General features: G+C 42.1%; 1 protein-coding gene and 1 long non-coding RNA gene across 2 annotated transcripts; both read right to left on the bottom strand.

Moving 5' to 3' along the window:
- Positions 1–16,610: 16,610 nt before the first annotated feature.
- LOC119357761 lies at positions 16,611–17,583 on the bottom strand (the record flags this gene model as incomplete). Its single annotated transcript, XM_037624601.1, has 3 exons — positions 16,611–17,014; positions 17,114–17,186; positions 17,266–17,583. Coding segments are annotated over 3 exons (795 nt in total), but the record flags the coding sequence as incomplete, so codon positions are not given.
- Positions 17,584–17,658: 75 nt separating this feature from the next.
- LOC119359211 lies at positions 17,659–20,319 on the bottom strand. Its single transcript, XR_005172419.1, has 3 exons — positions 20,182–20,319; positions 19,422–19,490; positions 17,659–17,800 (listed from the first exon to the last, which is right to left on the bottom strand). It is a non-coding gene; the product is annotated as an uncharacterized LOC119359211 (long non-coding RNA).
- Positions 20,320–21,748: the final 1,429 nt, after the last annotated feature.

Below are 21,748 nucleotides of genomic sequence, written 5' to 3'. Positions count from 1 at the left end.
GCCACATGATATGTGTTTTGCTTGGAGCGTCTTGTATGATTTGAGTCTTTGCTTTTTAGTTTTCCACAATCATCCTTGCCGCACACACCTTTTGGGAGAGACACACATGAATTGGAATTTGTTAGAATACTCTATGTGCTTCACTTATATCTTTTGAGCTATATAGTTTTTGCTCTAGTGCTTCGCTTATATCTTTTAGAGCACGGAGATGGTTTTATTTTATAGAAATAATTGATCTCTTATGCTTCACTGATATCATTTTGAGAGTCCTTTATAACAGCATGGTCTATCATTTTGGCTATAAAAGAGAAGTTGGATGCTTGATATATGGTTTTGAGATATAAAGGTGGTAATATTAGAAGTGTGCTAGTTGAGTAAATGTGAAATTGATGAATACTTGTGTTGAAGTTGGCAAGTCCCGTAGCATGGACGTATGGTGAACGCTATGTGACAAATTTGAAGCACGAGGTGTTCTTTGATTGCTTTCCTTATGAGTGGCGGTCGGGAACGAGCGATGGTCTTTTCCTACCAATCTATCCCCTAGGAGCATGCGTGTAGTGCTTGGTTTTGATGACTTGTAGATTTTTGCAATAAGTATGTGAGTTCTTTATGACTAATGTTGAGTCCATGGATTATACACACTCTCACCCTTCCACCATTGCTAGCCTTTTCGGTATTGTGCATTGCCCTTTCTCACCTTTAGAGTTGGTGCAAACTTCGCCGGTGCATCCAAACCCCGTGATATGATACGCTCTATCACACATAAGCCTCCTTATATCTTCCTCAAAACAGCCACCATACCTACCTATTATGGCATTTTCATAGCCATTCCGAGATATATTGTCATGCAACTTTCCACCGTTCCATTTATTATGACACACATCATCATTGTCATATTGCTTTGCATGATCGTGTAGTTGACATCATATTTGTGGCAAAGTCATCATTCATAATTTTTTCATACATGTCACTCTTGATTCATCGCAATCCCGGTACATCGCAGGAGGCATCCACATAGAGTCATATTTTGTTCTAAGTATTGATACGTCCATTTTGCATCATGCTTTTATATCAATATTTATTGCATTATGGGCTGTTATTACACATTATGTCACAATACTTATGCCTATTCTCTCTTATTTTACAAGGTTTACATAGAGAGGGAGAATGCCGGTAGCAGGGATTCTGGGCTAGAAAAGGAGCAAATATTAGAGACCTATTCTGCACAGCTCCAAAAGTCCTGAAACTTCACGGAAGATGTTTTCCAAATATATAAAAAATACTCAGAGCAAGAACTTCACCAGGGGGGCACACCCTGCCCACGAGGGTGGGGGGCGCGCCCTACCCCCTGGGCGCGCCCCCTACCTCGTGGGCCCCCCCTGGTGGCCCTCCGGTGGCCATCTTCTGTTGTATGGAGTTTTTCGATGGGAAAAAAATCATAAGCCATCTTCTCGGGCGAAACTCCGCCGCCACGAAGCGGAACCTTGGCGGAACCAATCTAGGGCTCTGGCGGAGCTGTTCTGCCGGGAAACTTCCCTCTCGGAGGGGGAAATCATCGCCATCGTCATCACCAACGCTCCTCTCATCGGGAGAGGGCAATCTCCATCAACATCTTCATCAGCACCATCTCATCTCAAAACCCTAGTTCATCTCTTGTATCCAATTCTTGTCTCCAAGTCCGGGATTGGTGCTAGTAGGTTGCTAGTAGTGTTAATTACTCCTCGTAGTTGATGCTAGTTGGTTTAATTGGTGGAAGATCATATGTTCAGATCCTATATGCATATTAATACCCCTCTGATTATGAACATGCTTATGCTTTGTGAGTAGTTACTTTTGTTCCTGAGGACATGGGAGAAGTCTTGCTATTAGTAGTCATGTGAATTTGGTATTCGTTTGATATTTTGATGAGATGTATGTTGTCTCTCCTCTAGTGGTGTTATGTGAACGTCGACTACATGACACTTCACCATAGTTTGGGCCTAGAGGAAGGCATTGGGGAGTAATAAGTAGATGATGGGTTGCTAGAGTGATAGAAGCTTAAACCCTAGTTTATGCGTTGCTTCGGAAGGGGCTGATTTGGATCCATATGTTTCATGCTATGGTTAGGTTTATCTTAATACTTTTGTTGTAGTTGCAGATGCTTGCAATAGAGGTTAATCATAAGTGGGATGCTTTTCCAAGTAAGGGCAGCACCCAAGCACCGGTCAACCCACATACCAAATTATCAAAGTACCGAACGCGAATCATATGAACGTGATGAAAACTAGCTTGACGATATTCCCATGTGTCCTCGGGAGCGCTTTACATCATATAAGAGTTTGTCCAGGCTTGTCCTTTGCTACAAAAGGATTGGGCCACCTTGCTGCACTTTATTTACTTTTGTTACTTGTTGCTCGTTACAAATTATCCTATCACAAAACTATCTGTTACCACTTATTTCAGTACTTGCAGAGAATACCATGCTGGAAACCGCTTATCATTTTCTTCTGCTCCTCGTTGGGTTCGACACTCTTACTTATCGAAAGGACTACGATAGATCCACTATACTTGTGGGTCATCAAGACTCTTTTCTGGCGCCGTTGCCGGGGAGTGAAGCGCCTTTGGTAGGTGGAATTTGGTGTACCCGGAGATGTTGTTAAGAAGAAGGTCTTCCCTTTATCTTTGAGGGGAGATGCATCGACATGGTATAGGCTATGTGATGATATGAGGTCTTCAAATTACGAACTATTGAAATTGGAATTTCATCAGAAGTTTTACCCTATGCATCTTGTTCATTGTGATCGCAATTGCATATATAATTTTTGGCCTCGCGAAGGAGAAAGCATCGCTCAAGCTTGGGGGAGGCTTAAATCAATGTTATATTCATGCCCCAATCATGAGCTCTCAAGAGAAATGATTATTCCAAAATTTTATGCTCGGGTTTCTGGTAACAATCGCACCATGCTTGATACTTCTTGTGTTGGCTCTTTTATGATGAAGCCTATTGAATTCAAATGGGATTTATTGGAAAGAATTAAACGCAACTCTGAAGATTGGGACCTCGACAATGGTAAGGAGTCAGGTATGACACCTAGTTTTGATTGTGTTAAATCTTTTATGGATACCGATATTTTTCGTAAATTTAGCACCAAATATGGACTTGACTCTGAGATAGTAGCTTCTTTCTGTGAATCTTTTGCTGCCTATGTTGATCTCCCCAAGGAGAAGTGGTTTAAATATCATCCTCACATAGAAGTAAAAGTAGCTGCACCTATTAAAGTTGAAGAAAATATTGTCACTTATAATGATTCTATTGTTCCTACTTCTTATGTTGAGAAACCACCTTTCCCTGTTAGGATAAAGGATCATGCTAAAGCTTCAACTGTAGTTCGTAAAAGCAATATTAAAACATATACACCTCCTGAGCAAGTTAAAGTGGAACCTAATATTGCTATTGTTAAAGATCTCTTGTCTGATAATATTGATGGGCATGTTATTTATTTTTGTGATGAAATTGCTAGAATTGCTAAACCCCGTGATAAAGATAAACCTGGACCTATGGTAGGCATGCCTGTTATTTCTGTTAAAATAGGAGATCATTGTTATCATGGCTTATGTGATATGGGTGCTAGTGCTAGTGCAATACCTTATTCCTTATACCAAGAAGTTATGCATGATATTGCACCTGCTGAGATGGAAGATATTGATGCCACAATTAAACTTGCCAATAGAGATAGTATTTCACCAATGGGAATTGTTAGAGATGTTGAAGTCATGTGTGGGAAAGCTAAATATCCTGCTGATTTTCTTGTTCTTGATTCCCCACAAGATAGCTTTTGCCCCATTATATTTGGTAGACCCTTCTTAAACACTGGTAATGCTACCATAGATTGCAAAAGATATGTTGTTACTGTCGGTTTAGATGATATGACTCATGAATTTAATTTCTCTAAATTCAGTAGACAACACCGTGAAGAAGAATTACCTAGTAAGGATGAAATTATTGGTCTTGCTTCTATTGTCGTACCTCCTAGTGATCCTTTAGAACAATATTTGCTAGACCATGAAAATGACGTGTTTACGAATGAAAGAAGGGAATTAGATGAAGTATTCTTTAAACAGGAACCTATTCTGAAAAATAATTTACCTGTTGAAATCCTAGGGGATCCTCCTCCATCCAAGGGTGATCCCGTGTTTGAGCTTAAACTGTTACCTGATACTCTTAAATATGCTTATCTTGATGAGAAAAAGATATATCATGTTATTATTAGTGCTAACCTTTCAGAACATGAAGAAGAGAGATTATTGAAAACTCTGAAGAAGCACCATACTGCTATTGGGTATACTCTTGATGATCTTAAGGGCATTAGTCCCACTCTATGTCAACATAAAATTAATTTGGAAGAAGATGCTAAACCAGTTCGTGATCATCAATGCCGGCTGAATCCTAAAATGAAAGAAGTGGTAAGAAAGGAGATACTAAAGCTCCTTGAGGCAGGTATAATTTATCCCGTTGCTGATATTCAGTTGGTAAGCCCTGTCCATTGTGTCCCTAAGAAGGGAGGTATTACTGTTGTTCCTAATGATAAAGATGAATTGATTCCTCAAAGAATTATTACAGGTTATAGGATGATAATTGATTTCTGCAAATTAAATAAGGCTACTAAAAAAGATCATTACCCCTTACCTTTTATCGATGAAATGCTAGAAAGATTGTAGAAACATACACATTTTTGCTTTCTAGATGGTTATTCTGGTTTCTCTCAAATACCTGTGTCAGCCAAAGATAAATCAAAGACTACTTTTACATGCCCTTTTGGTACTTTTGCTTATAGACCTATGCCTTTTGGTTTATGTAATGCACCTGCTACCTTTCAAAGATGCATGATGGCTATATTCTCTAACTTCTATGAAAAGATTTGTGAGGTTTTCATGGACGACTTTTCCGTCTATGGATCTTCTTTTGATGATTGCTTGAGAAACCTTGATCGAGTTTTGCAGAGATGTGAAGAAACTAATCTTGTCTTGAATTGGGAAAAGTGCCACTTTATGGTTAATGAAGATATTGTCTTGGGTCATAAAGTTTCTGAAAGAGGCATTGAATTTGATAAAGCCAAGGTTGATGCTATTGAAAAGATGCCTTGTCCCAAGGACATCAAAGGTATAAGAAGTTTCCTTGGTCATGCCAGTTTTTATAGGAGCTTCATTAAGGACTTCTCAAAAATCTGACTAATTTATTACAAAAAGATATACCATTTGTTTTTGATGATGATTGTGTAGAAGCATTTGAAATACTTAAGAAAGCATTGATTTCTGCACCTATTGTTCAGCCACCTGATTGGAATTTACCCTTTGAAATTATGTGTGATGCTAGTGATTATGTTGTAGGTGCTATTCTAGGACAAAGAGTTGATAATAAACTAAATGTTATTCAATATGCTAGTAAAACCCTTGGCAATGCTCAAAGAAATTATGCTACCACTGAAAAAGAATTCTAAGCAGTTGTATTTGCTTGTGATAAGTTTAGACCTTATATTGTTGATTCTAAAGTAACTATTCACACTGATCATGCTCATATTAAATATCTCATGGAAAAGAAAGATGCTAAACCTAGACTTATTAGATGGGTTCTCTTAGTACAAGAATTTGACTTACATATTGTTGATAGAAAGGGAGCTGAGAACCCCGTTGCAGACAACTTGTCTAGGTTAGAAAATGTGCTTGATGACCCACTTCCTATTGATGATAGCTTTCCAGATGAGCAACTAAATGTCATAAATGCTTCTCATACTGCTTCATGGTATGCTGATTATGCTAATTACATTGTTGCTAAGTTTATACCACCTAGTTTCACATACCAACAAAAGAAAAAGTTCTTCTATGATTTGAGGCATTACTTTTGGGATGACCCACATCTTTATAAAGAAGGAGTGGATGGTGTTATTAGACGTTGTGTACCTGAGCATGAACAGGAACAGATCCAACGCAAGTGTCACTCCGAAGCTTATGGAGGACACCATGCTGGAGATAGAACTGCACACAAGGTACTGCAATCTGGTTTTTTATTGGCCTACTCCCTTCAAGGATGTCCGTAAGTTTGTCTTATCTTGTGATGAATGTCAAAGAATTGGTAATTGTTGGAAATATGCCCTAGAGGCAATAATAAATTGGTTATTATTATATTTCCTTGTTCACGATAATCGTTTATTATCCATGCTAGAATTGTATTAATAGGAAACTCAGATACATGTGTGGATACATAGACAACACCATGTCCCTAGTAAGCCTCTAGTTGACTGGCTCGTTGATCAATAGATGGTTATGGTTTTTTGACCATGGACATTGGATGTTGTTGATAACGGGATCACATCATTAGGAGAATGATGTGATGGACAAGACCCAATCCTAAACCTAGCACAAAGATCGTGTAGTTCGTATGCTAAAGCTTTTCTAATGTCAAGTATCATTTCCTTAGACCATGAGATTGTGCAACTCCCGGATACCGTAGGAATACTTTGGGTGTGCCAAACGTCACAACGTAACTGGGTGGCTATAAAGGCACACTACAGGTATCTCCGAAAGTGTCTGTTGGGTTGGCACGAATCGAGACTGGGATTTGTCACTCCGTGTAAACGGAGAGGTATCTCAGGGCCCACTCGGTAGGACATCATCATAATGTGCACAATGTGACCAAGGAGTTGATCACAGGATGATGTGTTACGGAATGAGTAAAGAGACTTGCCGCTAACGAGATTGAACAAGGTATCGGGATACCGACGATCGAATCTCGGGCAAGTATCGTACCACTAGACAAAGGGAATTGTATACGGGATTGATTGAATCCTCGACATCGTGGTTCATCCGATGAGATCATCGTGGAACATGTGGGAGCCAACATGGGTATCCAGATCCCGCTGTTGGTTATTGGCCGTAGAGTTATCTCGGCCATGTCTGCATGACTCCCGAACCTGTAGGGTCTACACACTTAAGGTTCGATGACGCTAGGGTTATAGGGAATAGATATATGTGGTTACCGAATGTTGTTCGGAGTCCCGGATGAGATCCCGGACATCACGAGGAGTTTCGGAATGGTCCGGAGGTAAAGATTAATATATAGGAAGTATGGTTTTGGCCACCGGAAGTGTTCCGGGCATCACCGGTAGTGTACCGGGACCACCGGAGGGGTCCGGGGTCCACCAAGTGGGGCCACCAGCCCCGGAGGCCTACACGGGCCAATAGTGGGAAGGGACCAGCCCCTAAGTGGGCTGGGGCGCCTCCCCACCAAGGCCCATGCGCCTAAGGGGAAAAGGGGGGCAAACCCTAAGGGCAGATGGGCCTTAAGGCTCATGCCTGGTGCGCCTCCCTCTCCCATATATATACTTGAGGACTTGGGGCTGCCAACAGATGAGTTCCTCTCCTTCTTGGCGCAGCCCTACCCCTCTCCCTCCTCGTCTCTTGCGGTGCTTGGTGAAGCCCTGCTGGAGTACCACGCTCCTCCACCACCACCACGCCGTCCTGCTGCTGCTGGATGGAGTCTTCCCCAACCTCTCCTTCTCCCCTTGCTAGATCAAGGCGTAGGAGACGTCACCGGGCTGTACATGTGTTGAACACGGAGGTGCCGTCCATTCGGCTCTAGGATCATCGGTGATTTGGATCACGACGAGTACGACTCCATCAACCCCGTTCTCTTGAATGCTTCCGCGTAGCGATCTACAAGGGTATGTAGATGCACTCTCCTTCCCTCGTTGGTAGACTTCTCCATAGATTGATCTTGGTGATGCGTAGAAAATTTTGAATTTCTGCTACGTTCCCCAACAGTGGCATCATGAGCTAGGTCTATGCGTAGTTTCTATGCACGAGTAGAACACAAAGTAGTTGTGGGCGTTGATTTTGTTCAATATGCTTACCGTTACTAGTCCAATCTTGATTCGGCGGCATTGTGGGATGAAGCGGCCCGGACCGACCTTACACGTACTCTTACGTGAGACTGGTTCCACCGACTGACATGCACTAGTTGCATAAGGTGGCTAGCGGGTGTGTGTCTCTCCCACTTTAGTCGGATCGGATTCGATGAAAAGGGTCCTTATGAAGGGTAAATAGCAATTGGCATATCACATTGTGGTTTTTGCGTAGGTAAGAAACGTTCTTACTAGAAACCCATAGCAGCCACGTAAAACATGCAAACAACAATTAGAGGACGTCTAACTTGTTTTTGCAGGGTATGCTATGTGATGTGATATGGCCAAGAAGAATGTGATGAATGATATGTGATGTATGAGATTGATCACGTTCTTGTAATAGGAATCACGACTTGCATGTCGATGAGTATGACAACCGGCAGGAGCCATAGGAGTTGTCTTTATTTATTGTATGACCTGCGTGTCATTGAACAACGCCATGTAATTACTTTACTTTATTGCTAACCGGTAGCCACAGTAGTAGAAGTAATAAGTTGGCGAGACAACTTCATGGAGACACAATGATGGAGATCATGATGATGGAGATCATGGTGTCATGCCGGTGACGATGATGATCATGGAGCCCCGAAGATGGAGATCAAAAGGAGCAATATGATATTGGCCATATCATGTCACTATTTGATTGCATGTGATGTTTATCATGTTTATACATCTTATTTGCTTAGAACGACGGTAGCTTAAATAAGATGATCCCTCACTAAAATTTCAAGAGAAGTGTTCTCCCTAACTGTGCACCGTTGCGAAAGTTCGTCGTTTCGAAGCACCACGTGATGATCGGGTGTGATAGATTCTTACGTTCGAATACAACGGATGTTGACGAGCCTAGCATGTACAGACATGGCCTCGGAACACATGCGAAACATTTAGGTTAACTTGACGAGCCTAGCATGTACAGACATGGCCTCGGAAGACGGAGGACCGAAAGGTCGAACATGAGTCGTATAGAAGATGCGATCAACATGAGATGTTCACCGATGATGACTAGTCCGTCTCATGTGATGATCGGACACGGCCTAGTTGATTCGGATCATGTATCACTTAGATGACTAGAGGGATGTCTATCTGAGTGGGAGTTCATAATATTATCCTGAACATAGTCAAAAGGTCTTCGCAAATTATGTCGTAGCTCGCGCTTTAGTTCTACTGTTTAGATATGTTCCTAGAGAAAAATTAGTTGAAAGTTGATAGTAGCATTTATGCAGACAGTAGAAGGCTTATGTCCTTAATGCACCGCTCAGTGTGCTGAACCTCGAACGTCGTCTGTGGATGTTGCGAACATCTGACATACACGTTTTGATGACTACATGATAGTTCAGTGCGTAATGCTAAATGGTTTGGAATTGAGGCACCAAAGACGTTTTTGAAACATCGTAGAACATATGAGATGTTCCAAGGACTGAAATTGGGATTTCAGGCTCGTGCCCACGTCAAGAGGTATAAGACCTCCGACGATTTTCTTAGCCTGCATAATAAGGGAGAAAAGCTCAATCTTGAGCTTGTGCTCAGATTGTCTGAGTACAACAATCGCTTGAATCGAGTGGGAGTTGATCATCCATATGAGATAGTGATGGTTCTCCAAAGTCACTGCCACCAAGCTACTAGAGCTTCATGATGAACTATAACATATCAGGGATAGATATGATCCTTGAGCTATTCGCGACACTGCGAAAGTAGAAATCAAAAGGGAGCATCAATCGTTGATGGTTAGTAAAACCACTAGTTTCAAGAAGGGCAAGGGCAAGAAAGGGATACTTCATGGAACAACAAATCAGATGCTGTTCTAGTGAAGAAACCCAAAGTTGAACCCAAGCCCGAGACTAAGTGCTTCTGTAATAAGGGGAACAGTCACTGAAGCAGAACCACCCTAGATACTTGGTAGATGAGAAGGCTGGCAAGGTCGACAGAAGTATATTGGATATGCATTATAATGTGTACTTTACTAGTACTCCTAGTAGCACCAGGGTATTAGATACCGGTTCGGTTGCTAAGTGTTAGTAACTCGAAACAAAAGGCTACGGAATAAACGGAGACTAGCTAAAAGGTGAGATGACGATATGTGTTGGAAGTATTTCCAAGGTTGATCAAATATCGTACGCTCCCTCTACCATCGAGATTGGTATTAAAACCTAAATAATTGTTATTTGGTGTTTGCGTTGAGCATAGACATGATTGGATTATGTCTATCGTGATACGGTTATTCATTTAAGGAGAATAATGGTTACTCTGTTTATTTGAATAATACCATCCCGATCGTAGTGATACACATTTTCATGCCAAAGGTATAAGATAGTAATGATAGTACCACACAAATGTGGCACTGCAATTTGAGTCATATTGGTATAAAACGCATGAAGAAGCTCCATGTTGATGGATCTTTGGACTCACTCATTTTAAAAGGATTGATACATGTGAACCATGTTTGTTGGTAGATATGCATCAAGAAACTCTATACAGATGGATCGTTTGGACTCACTTGATTTTGAATCACTTGAGACATGCAAATCATACCACATGGGCAAGATGACTGAAAGCCTCGTTTTCAGTAAAATGGAACAAGAAAGCAACTTGTTGGAAGTAATACATCTTGATGTGCGCAGTCCAATGAGTGCTGAGGCATGTAGTGGATATCGTTATGTTCTTACTTCACAGATGATTTGAGTAGATACTGAGTATATTTACTTGATGAAACACGAGTCTGAATTATTGAAAGGTTCAAGTAATTTTAGGGTGAAGTTGAAGATCGTCGTGACAAGAGGATAAAATATCTATGATATGATCATAGAGATGAATATCTGAATTACGAGTTTGGCACAGAATTAAGACATTGTGGAAATTGTTTCACAACTAATACAGCCTGGAACACCATAGTGTGATGGTGTGTCCGAACATCATAACTGCACCCTATTGGATATGATGCATACCATGATGTCTCTTATCGAATTACCACGATAGTTTATGAGTTAGGCATTAGAGACAACCACATTCACTTTAAATAGGACACCACGTAATTCCGATGAGATGACACCGTATGAACTATGGTTTAGAGAAACCTAAGCTGTCATTTCTTAAAAGTTTGGGGCTGCAACGCTTATGTGAAAAAGTTTCAGGCTGATAAGCTAGAACCCAAAGCGGATAAATGCATCTTCATAGGACACCCAAAACAGTTGGGTATACCTCCTGTCTTAGATCCGAAAGCAATAAGGGATTGTTTCTAGAATCGGGTCCTTTCTCGAGGAAAAGTTTCTCTCGAAAGAATTGAGTGGGAGGATGGTGGAGACTTGATGAGGTTATTGAACCGTCTCTTCAACTAGTGTGTGGCAGGGCACAGGGAGTTGTTCCTATGGCACCTACACCAATTGAAGTGGAATCTTATGATAGTGATCATGAAACTTCAGATCAAGTCACTACCAAACCTCGTGGGATGACAAGGATGCGTACTAATTCAGAGTGGTACGTAATCCTGTCTTGGAAGTCATGTTGCTAGACAACAATGAACCTACGAGCTATGGAGAAGCGATGGTGGGCCTGGATTCCAAAATGGCTCGAGGCCATATAATCCGAGAGAGGATCCATATATGAAAACAAAGTGTAGACTTTGGAAGAACTACTTGATGGTCGTAAGGTTGTTAGGTACATATGGATTTTAAAAGGAAGACGGACAATGATGGTAAGTATCACCATTAAGAAAGCTCGACTTGTCGTTAAGATGTTTTCTGACAAGTTCAAGGAGTTGACTACGATGAGACTTTCTCACTCGTAGCGATGCTAAGAGTCTGTTGGAATTATATTAGCGATTACTGCATTATTTACGAAATCTTGCAGACAGGATGCCAAAACATTGTTTCCTCAATGATTTTCTTGAGGAAAGGTTGTATGTGATACAACCGGAAGGTTTTGTCAATCCTGAAAGATGCTAACAAGTATGCAAAGCTCCAGCAATCCTTCTAAGGACTGGAGTAAGCATCTCGGAGTTGGAATGTATGCTTTGATGAGATGATCAAAGTTTTTGGGTGTATACAAAGTTTATGAGAAACTTGTATTTCCAAAGAAGTGAGTGGGAGCACTATAGAATTTCTGATGAGTATATGTTGATCAGAAATGACGTAGAATTTATGGAAAGCATATAGGGTTATTTGGAAAGTGTTTTTCAATGGAAAGCCTGGATTAAGCTACTTGAACATTGAGCATCAAGATCTATATGGATAGATCAAAACGCTTAATGGTACTTTCAAATGAGCACATACCTTGACATGATCTTGAAGGTGTTCAAGATGGATCAGTCAAAGAAGGAGTTCTTGCCTGAGTTGTAAGGTATGAAGTTAAGACTTAAAGCTCGACCACGGCAGAAGAAATAGGAAGGACGAAGGTCGTCCCCTATGCTCTTGTCATAGGCTCCATACAGTATGCCATGTTGAGTACCACACTTGATGTGTCCCTTGCCACATATTTGGCAAGAGGGTACAAAGGTGATCTAGGAGTAGATCACCAGATAGCGGTCTAAATTATCCTTAGAGGAATAAGGATATGTTTCTCGGTTATGGAGGTGATAAAGAGTTTGACGTAAAGAGTTACGTCGATGCAAGTTTAACACCTATCCGGATAGCTCTGAGTAGAGATACCGGATACGTCTAATGGAGCAACAATTTAGAATAGCTCCAAGTAGAACAGTTATTTGAAATGGCTCCAAATGTAGCGTAGTAGTTGCATCTACAAGATGACATAGAAATTTGCGAAGTACATACGGATCTGAATGTTGCAGACCCGTTGACTGAAACCTCTCTCACAAGCATAACATGATCAAACCCAGAACTCTTTGGGTGTTAGTCACATGGGGATGTGACCTTGAGTGTTAATCACATATCGATGTGAATTGGATTATTGACTCTAGTGCAAGTGGGAGACTGTTGGAAATATGCCCTAGAGGCAATAATAAATTGGTTATTATTATATTTCCTTGTTCATGATAATTGTTTATTATCCATGCTAGAATTGTATTAATAGGAAACTCAGATACATGTGTGGATACATAGACAACACCATGTCCCTAGTAAGCCTCTAGTTGACTAGCTCGTTGATCAATAGATGGTTACGGTTTCCTGACCATGGACATTGGATGTCGTTGATAACGGGATCACATCATTAGGAGAATGATGTGATGGACAAGACCCAATTCTAAGCCTAGCACAAAGATCGTGTAGTTCGTATGCTAAAGCTTTTCTAATGTCAAGTATCATTTCCTTAGACCATGAGATTGTGCAACTCCCGGATACCGTAGGAATACTTTGGGTGTGCCAAACGTCACAACGTAACTGGTTGGCTATAAAGGCACACTACAGGTATCTCCGAAAGTGTCTGTTGGGTTGGCACGAATCGAGACTGGGATTTGTCACTGTGTAAACGGAGAGGTATCTCTGGGCCCACTCGGTAGGACATCATCATAATGTGCACAATGTGACCAAGGAGTTGATCACAAGATGATGTGTTAGGGAACGAGTAAAGAGACTTGCCGGTAACGAGATTGAACAAGGTATTGGGATACCGACGATCGAATCTCGGGCAAGTATCGTACCACTAGACAAAGGGAATTGTATACGGGATTGATTGAATCCTCAACATCATGGTTCATCCGAAGAGATCATCGTGGAACATGTGGGAGCCAACATGGGTATCCAGATCCCGCTGTTGGTTATTGGCCGGAGAGTTATCTCGGCCATGTCTGCATGACTCCCGAACCCGTAGGGTCTACACACTTAAGGTTCAATGACGCTAGGGTTATAGGGAATAGATATATGTGGTTACTGAATGTTGTTCGGAGTCCCGGATGAGATCCCGGACATCACGAGGAGTTTCGGAATGGTCCGGAGGTAAAGATTAATATATAGGAAGTATGGTTTTGGCCACCGGAAGTGTTCCGGGCATCACCGGTAGTGTACCGGGACCACCGGAGGGGTCCGGGGTCCACCAAGTGGGGCCACCAGCCCCGGAGGCCTACATGGGCCGATAGTGGGAAGGGGCCAGCCCCTAAGTGGGCTGGGGCGCCTCCCCACCAAGGCCCATGCGCCTAAGGGGAAAAGGGGGCAAACCCTAAGGGCAGATGGGCCTTAAGGCCCATGCCTGGTGCGCCTCCCTCTCCCCCTCCACTTGGCCGCCACCCTAGATGGGATTGGGGCTGGCCGCCGCCCCTAGGGTGGAACCCTAGATGGGGCGCACCCCTCCCTCTCCCCTATATATACTTGAGGACTTGGGGCTGCCAACAGATGAGTTCCTCTCCTTCTTGGTGCCGCCCTACCCCTCTCCCTCCTCGTCTCTTGCGGTGCTTGGCGAAGCCCTGCTGGAGTACCACGCTCCTCCACCACTACCACGCCATCGTGCCGCTACTGGATGGAGTCTTCCCCAACCTCTCCTTCTCCCTTGCTGGATCAAGGCGTAGGAGACGTCACCGGGCTGTACGTGTGTTGAACATGAAGGTGCCGTCCGTTCGGCACTAGGATCATCAGTGATTTGGATCATGACGAGTACGACTCCATCAACCCCGTTCTCTTGAATGCTTCCACGTAGCGATCTACAAGGGTATGTAGATGCACTCTCCTTCCCTCGTTGGTAGACTTCTCCATAGATTGATCTTGGTGATGCGTAGAAAATTTTGAATTTCTGCTACGTTCCCCAACAGTAATATTAGTAGACGTCAAGAAATACCTATGAATTATTCACTTGTTATTGAACCATTTGATGTTTGGGGCTTTGACTATATGGGATCCTTCCCTTCCTCTAATGGATATACACATATTTTAGTTGTTGTTGATTACGTTACTAAGTGGGTAGAAGCTATTCCAACTAGTAGTGCTGATCATAACACTTCTATTAAAATGCTTAAAGAAGTTATTTTTCCAAGATTTGGAGTCCCTAGATATTTAATGACTGATGGTGTTTCACATTCTATTCATGGTGATTTCCGTAAAATGCTTGCTAAATATGATGTTAATCACAGAATTGCATCTCCTTATCACCCTTAGTCTAGTGGTCAAGTAGAATTGAGTAATAGAGAACTCAAATTAATTTTGCAAAAGACTGTTAATAGGTCTAGAAAGAATTGGTCCAAGAAACTTGATGATGCATTATGGGCCTATAGAATTGCATATAAAAATCCTATGGGTATGTCTCTGTATAAAATGGTCTATGGAAAAGCATGTCACTTACCTCTCGAACTAGAACACAAGGCTTATTGGGCTATTAAAGAACTTAATTATGATTTTAAACTTGCCGGTGAGAAGAGGTTATTAGATATTAGCTCACTTGATGAATGGAGAACCCAAGCCTACGAAAATGCCAAGTTGTTTAAAAAAAGTTAAAAGATGGCATGACAAAAGGATACAAAAGCGTGAGTTTAATGTAGGTAATTATGTATTGCTATACAACTCTCGTTTAAGATTTTTTGCAGGAAAACTTCTCTCTAAGGCCTTGTTCGGTTGTAGCAGAATTAATCCTCTAGTGGATTTAATCCTCTAGAGGATTGGGTGATCCCCGCTTGACACCAAAACCACTTGGGGACCAAATCCTTGCTAGTATGCAATCCATGCCACTCTCATGCATTTGGTTAGTCCCCAAGGGCACTGGACCACAGGGACAACAGTATTGACATAGATGAAGTGGTACATATAGATAACAACAATTCTCATGCAGTAATGACACAGATGCAGACTGAAGTGACAATAACACTGACAGTTTAAAACACTTATTATCCCAACAATAACAACAATTCTAAGATTTGAACAGGGCACAAATACTAACAAAAATAATAGCAATTTGGAGCATACATAATATATAATATGTTGAATAGACCACAAGAGCTTAATTATCAGTTCCTCCCAAATTCTTCCACCCTACAGTCAGTCGTTTCAGAAATAGTGTTTAGTTTCTCTACAAATATCACATGGACAAAACCCAGCGAATAGATATGAAGCCTTCCAATGAAAAGCACACACAAATAGATCCAAGTCGCGGCACCTTCGCTCTTCTTCTGGAGCATTCTTATGTAGAACTCCTGCTTTTTGAAACCATTCAAACCCAAAATTAGTTTGAGAGTGAAATACTTGGCAGTTTTATTTCCAGGAATGGAAACAATGAGAAAAACATACATAAACAGTAGGCAAATCAATCTCTATCCTCTGATCTATGTTAAAAGCATCCCTTTTTATTTTCTAGGGACAAGGCATCATAGCAGTTTAGAAATAGACAATTACTACAACCATAAGAAAGTCAGCCTAGCCTAGCTACAACACAAGCACTTGTCAACCTGTGTCGATACATCAAGCAATCATTTGAAAAAAGGTTGTATTATTCAAGCAAAGTATTCCTATAACCAGTCAGTCTAATAGTTTGCAAAAGAACTTCATAAATATATTTAAAACAACTATCCATTTCAGAAGAAAATAATGTCTTTACAGCAGCAGCAGCAACAACAACATGGACTAAATGGCTAGCAAGGAGTTTAGTAACATGCACTAATTGAAAAGAGGAGTACCTGAGTTATTACATTTCATCTCTCAGCCACATAAGAGCAGTCTCCGGTCTAGCACTCATGAAAATCTCTCGGTTCTCGGGGATCTTGAAGACTCGGAAAGCCTTGACTTCTTCTTCAGATCTCCATTGTTTTCAGCAGATCAATGCAGTTTTGATAGAGTACTCATCCACGACCCTTGGCTTATTCCTCTCATCCTCCACCTGCTTCGTCCTTATTTCCAAGTACTTCTCCATCATTGCAGCCACATCACCATTCGCCCCCCTCCTTCTCTTTGGTTCTTTCTCTTCACCATTTCTTGAGGGTGCAGTAGCCAAATTTGGTTGAGTTTGGTCGGGCTCCACATCAATGTTTTCTTGCACGTAAACCTCCTTAACATCTTCATCGATCTGCACCCTTTCTCCTCCAAGATTCTCACCATCAGCTGATGTTTCTCCTTGATTCTTGCCAGCTCCTCCAAGATTCTCGAGATCTGATTGGGTTGAGCAATGTGATGACTCGATAGAGGTGAAGTTATATGTCCCTTCTGCAGTTTGGCCTACAAGTTAAAGTGACAATCAAATATAAGATTTCAAACTAGAAGAGTAAACAAACATAAAACAATGACATGAGTATATGAATGAAGTTGATAACTAACCATCATGCAATTCTCCCAAAGCTTCAAAAAGAGGGAAGCCTTTTGTCTTGAACTTTCCAGCTTTAGGGTGTGACTACATAGTTGAATAGAAAATGATATTAGAGCATGCAACAAGTAATGAAACTTTTAGGGAATAACAATGACATTCTTACTATGATGATGTTTTTCCAAAGTGGTGGATCCGCTAGAATCCTGCACTGCCGGTCGTCCCATGAAACGCCGCTTTGCTTCCTTATCTCTTTGATCATCTTGTATTCTCTTTTCAACTCTTTTTCCTTTTCTTGGATTTTCTTCTTCTCGTACCTAGCATAAGGATTCTTTTGGTGGAATTTCTTCACTATCGTATTCCATGCTTCTGAGCTCCATCCATTTTGACCCTTATGTTCAGGTGTATCATGCTCACAAAGCAAGTCCACAAGATCTTTCTCAAGGCTTGCATTCCACTGTGCTCTATCTTCTGCATTTCCACATTGTATGTTAATGTACCTTTTTCTATCTTAACTATTTTGGTTTTAAGCAAATAAAGTCCCGACAAGAGAAATAAAGTCACGGCTAGTTTATTACCTTTGGGAGACCCTCTCCTCCTCTTTGTCACACTGCTTGTAGGAGGTGATGCTCTATCCCTTTCGACAGCTTTTTTGAGGAGGCTCAACCTTGGTGACCCTCGAGCAGTCATCATAGTGACTTCTGAACAATATTCATGACATGAACAACAGAAAAAAAACATAAACTTCTACACTATACTTATTACTACTACACTACAAATGACAAGTTATGCATGTCGATAATCATCCCACATTTGATGAGCAATGGCATCTCTAAGGTTGTCGCCTTCATGGTTGATTTGATGATTTTGAGGAATATCACCGTCAGGAAGATCAACAAAATTCATGACAGGTATATTGTTTGGTTGGTTATCTAACCAACGCTCATCTCCTTTTTCAGAACGGATGATGTTATGTAAGATTGCCGCCGCTGCTGGTAGCTTGACTTGGTTCTCTATTCGATGATGCGTGCCCACTTTTAGGATTGGGAACCGCTTCTTCAAGATTCCTAATCCCCATTCGACGTGATTTCGTAACATGGCATGCCAGAGATTGAATAGCTCCCTGTGATTTTTGGGTCGACGGCGACCACGTGCAAACTCCTTCAGATGGTACCGAACACCACGATACGGTGCCAAGAAGTAAGGTGTGTCGGCATAACCACCATAAACCAGATAAAACTTGCCCGAAGGTACATGAAACCCACTATTAAGTGCTGACCGGAGAACTTTAGCATCGGTAGCAGATCCCTCCCAGCCACAAGAAATGAAGGTGAAGTTCAGGTCGAAGTCGCACACGACCATAACATTATGGCTTAGGGTCCCTTTCCTATTTCTGAATGGTGCGGCTTTTTCTCCTGAAATTGTTATGGGAACATGTGTCCCATCAATTGCCCCAATGCAGTTCTGCAACGAAATACTATAACTTAGCACCTATAACATAAAGAGTAAGTTATCGATGTGGATCAAAGTTGGCGAAGCAAAAACCTGAAAATAAGGAAAGAATCTCGTGTCCGACTGAATCTTCGGATGCACTTGACTGGGATTTGGAGGCTTCAAAAAATGCTTGGAGAGAATAGGGATGATGTCAAAGAAATTCTTCATTTGCCAATGGAAAGTATCCCCGCTGTGACCAAACCGAACTTGAAGGTCTTCAAATGAAGAATTATGGGATAACATCCACAGAAATGATGCTAGTTTCTCTTTGACTTTAATTCTGGTATCTTTCACCAACTTCTCCCTTCGAAGATAATTAGCCAAAGATTTGAAGATACGCAGCTCCATCCTAAATGCTACCCGACAGTTTTTGACGTGCCCTTCGAGTAACTCCTTAACAAACATCTCGCCTGTTAGCGATGATGTATGACGCGGAATCCTCCGCTCCCTAAGAGCAACTCCACCGGTCTCTATCAAATGTAGTGCAGGGAAAACAAATAACATCATTTCGTCATCCTCCTCCTCCCTCTTCCTAACACGATCCCTCATTTCAGGATCCATTCCAAGTCTAAAGAAGAAAAATGTGGCTAGTTATTACTACTACACCAAAACAGTAAGAGTGCAAGTTGTACAAACAAACAGTTTACCAAAAAAACAACTGCAGTAAGAGCTAAAATTCTTCAACAACTACAATGTCTAGTAATGTAAGATATTAACATAGCTCTCAGCTTACCAAAAAAACACTTTGAAACACAGATCTATCGACCAAGCAATAATAACCAACAATACATGAATAAGGAGAAGATTAAAACAAGAGGATTAATCTACCTTGTCCTTCACGATGCTGCCCAATTCAGGGTCTTGCTGCAGCTGTGAGGCGGCGAAGCTAGCTTATATCTGGCATCATCAAAATATCTGGCATTGGAACATCATCTAACAAAAAGGACAACACTAGAAAAAAGGACAACTGCAATGTGTACCAATGAAGAACAGATGATGATCACACACCATGAAGAGAACAATTATATAATCTACCAATGATCATACCCGAAGTATCTTTTGTTCGGACATAAAAAATCTTTCGAAGTATGTGCTCTGCTGCTAACAGAGATTAGGTTCACATACTACATTTTGGGATGAACATCATACTGTACTATCAGCAGCCAGCAACAAAAACAACACGCATTGTTGTTCCTCCAGATTAGATAGTCCTTCTTTATACCAAGAGATAGACTAACAATTATACTACTACTACAATAATTATGTCGAGAAAAATAAAACAAATCCAAATTACTAACACCAAATCATACTACTGACTCCATTTACTAACACAAAATTGTACTGCTGACTCCAGTACAAATTACTAACAATGGGAAGACAGATCTTGACGACCACATTCGGGAAGACAAATCATGAAATAACAATTGATGCTAGTTCCTAAGAAACCCCAAGAAAAGTCTCGACCTTGACGACCACATTCGGGAAGACAGATCAATATTTGTCTAGGTTTTCATGGAGGGGGCAAATCAGTGCTGCTAGAGAGAAAGGCGGTGGGAGGTAGGGGGGAGGAGGGAGAGAGAGAAGTAACCAGAGATCTCCTCGCCTGCAGCAACCACTTCTCCGGAGCTAGGGTTCCGACCGCGGGCCCGTGGCAAGGGGGCGGCGGGGGAGATGGGACAATCAGAGGCTAGGGTTCCGGCGGGCTTCGTGGCAGGCCGTCGAAGCAGGAGGGCACCCTCCTCCTCCGGGTAGGTTGCACCGCCGCCGTCCACTCGTCCCCGCCGCCTCCTTGCCGCCACTTCTGCCGCTCGGGAGAGATGAGATGAGCGCCTCGCTCGGGGATTCCTTCCACGGGGTGCTAGTGGATGTTTTTTTCCGCGTGGGTTTGGAGAGGTTTGGGCCGGGGAAATACAATGCGGGGCTTAACCGAACGAGAAAAACTAGATGGGCCGGGTTTATTCCCCGACGGGGGTAATCCCTACGGACCCGCGTGGATTGGACCCAAAACCTCGCTGGGCTGGGCGTAACCGAACAAGGCCTAAATGGGAAGGCCCTTACGTTATCGAGGAGGTCTACCGTTCTGGTGCCATAAAAATCAACAACTTCGAAGGCACAAATCCGAAGGTGGTGAACGGTCAAAGAATCAAACACTATATCTAAGGTAATCCCATAAATGTTGAAACCAATATTATTGAAACCGTAACCCCGGAGGAATACATAAGGGACACTTTCCGAAACGTTTCAGACTCCGAAAAGGAATAGGTATATGGTACGGTAAGTAAACCGACTCCAAAACAGTTTTTAAGACAATATTTCTCCGTTTTGGAATATTTAGAAAAATAGAAAAATAAGCAGCAGTCCGGGAAGGACACGAGGGCTCCACGAGGGTGGAGGGCGCGCCCTACCCTACTGGGCACGCCCCCTACCTCATGGGTGCCTCGTGTGCCTCCGAACTCCGTTTTCGTACATGACACATATTTTGGTTGGTAAAAATTCATTATATAATCTCCCGGGGGTTTTGACTCCCGTATCACGCAATTAGCCTCTGTTTTGTGTTTCGAGCTATTGCTGCTGAGCAGATTAGAGCAAGATGTCTTCGCAAGAGTCAGTCGGGGAGAGCCGGGTGTCTCACCCGGCACCAAGATCAATGACAAACAACAATATTGACCTCTTCGGGCCAGCGATGGAGGAAGAGATGGAGGCCGAATTGAAGAGGATAGATGCCATGGAACAGGATCAAGAAGTCACTTCCCGCTTCCGAGCTGGACTCACAATGGGAGAACTGCAGAGCTCAGCCATTCCAAACTCGGTTATCCCTTCCAATGTTAGATTTCTTTCTTATGAGAATATGAAAAAGAGTGTCATTGTTTCTCCTGCAGCTATGCAGCACCCTTGGATGCAGGGAGCTTTGGCTGTTACAGGAAAACTCCGAAAGAAAATAATGGACCTCAAGCATCAAGTCAACAAGCTTGAGGAGGAGAATCGTATCTTGAGGGGCATCATCGCCAAGAACATCACATCACCATCCCCGAAAAGAGAGACATAATCACATGGGTATGGGCACTCCACTTGGCAACTGCCAAGCTTGGGGTAGTGCCCCGGTATCGTATCACCATCACTTTTATCTTTATCGTTTTTCTTAGTTCGATCCCTTT

This window comes from Triticum dicoccoides, chromosome 2A (genome assembly GCF_002162155.2).
Source record: "Triticum dicoccoides isolate Atlit2015 ecotype Zavitan chromosome 2A, WEW_v2.0, whole genome shotgun sequence".
Lineage (NCBI taxonomy): Eukaryota > Viridiplantae > Streptophyta > Magnoliopsida > Poales > Poaceae > Triticum > Triticum dicoccoides.
The sequence above is the reverse complement of the archived record's forward strand: the minus strand, read 5'-3'. Positions and strand labels throughout refer to the sequence as shown.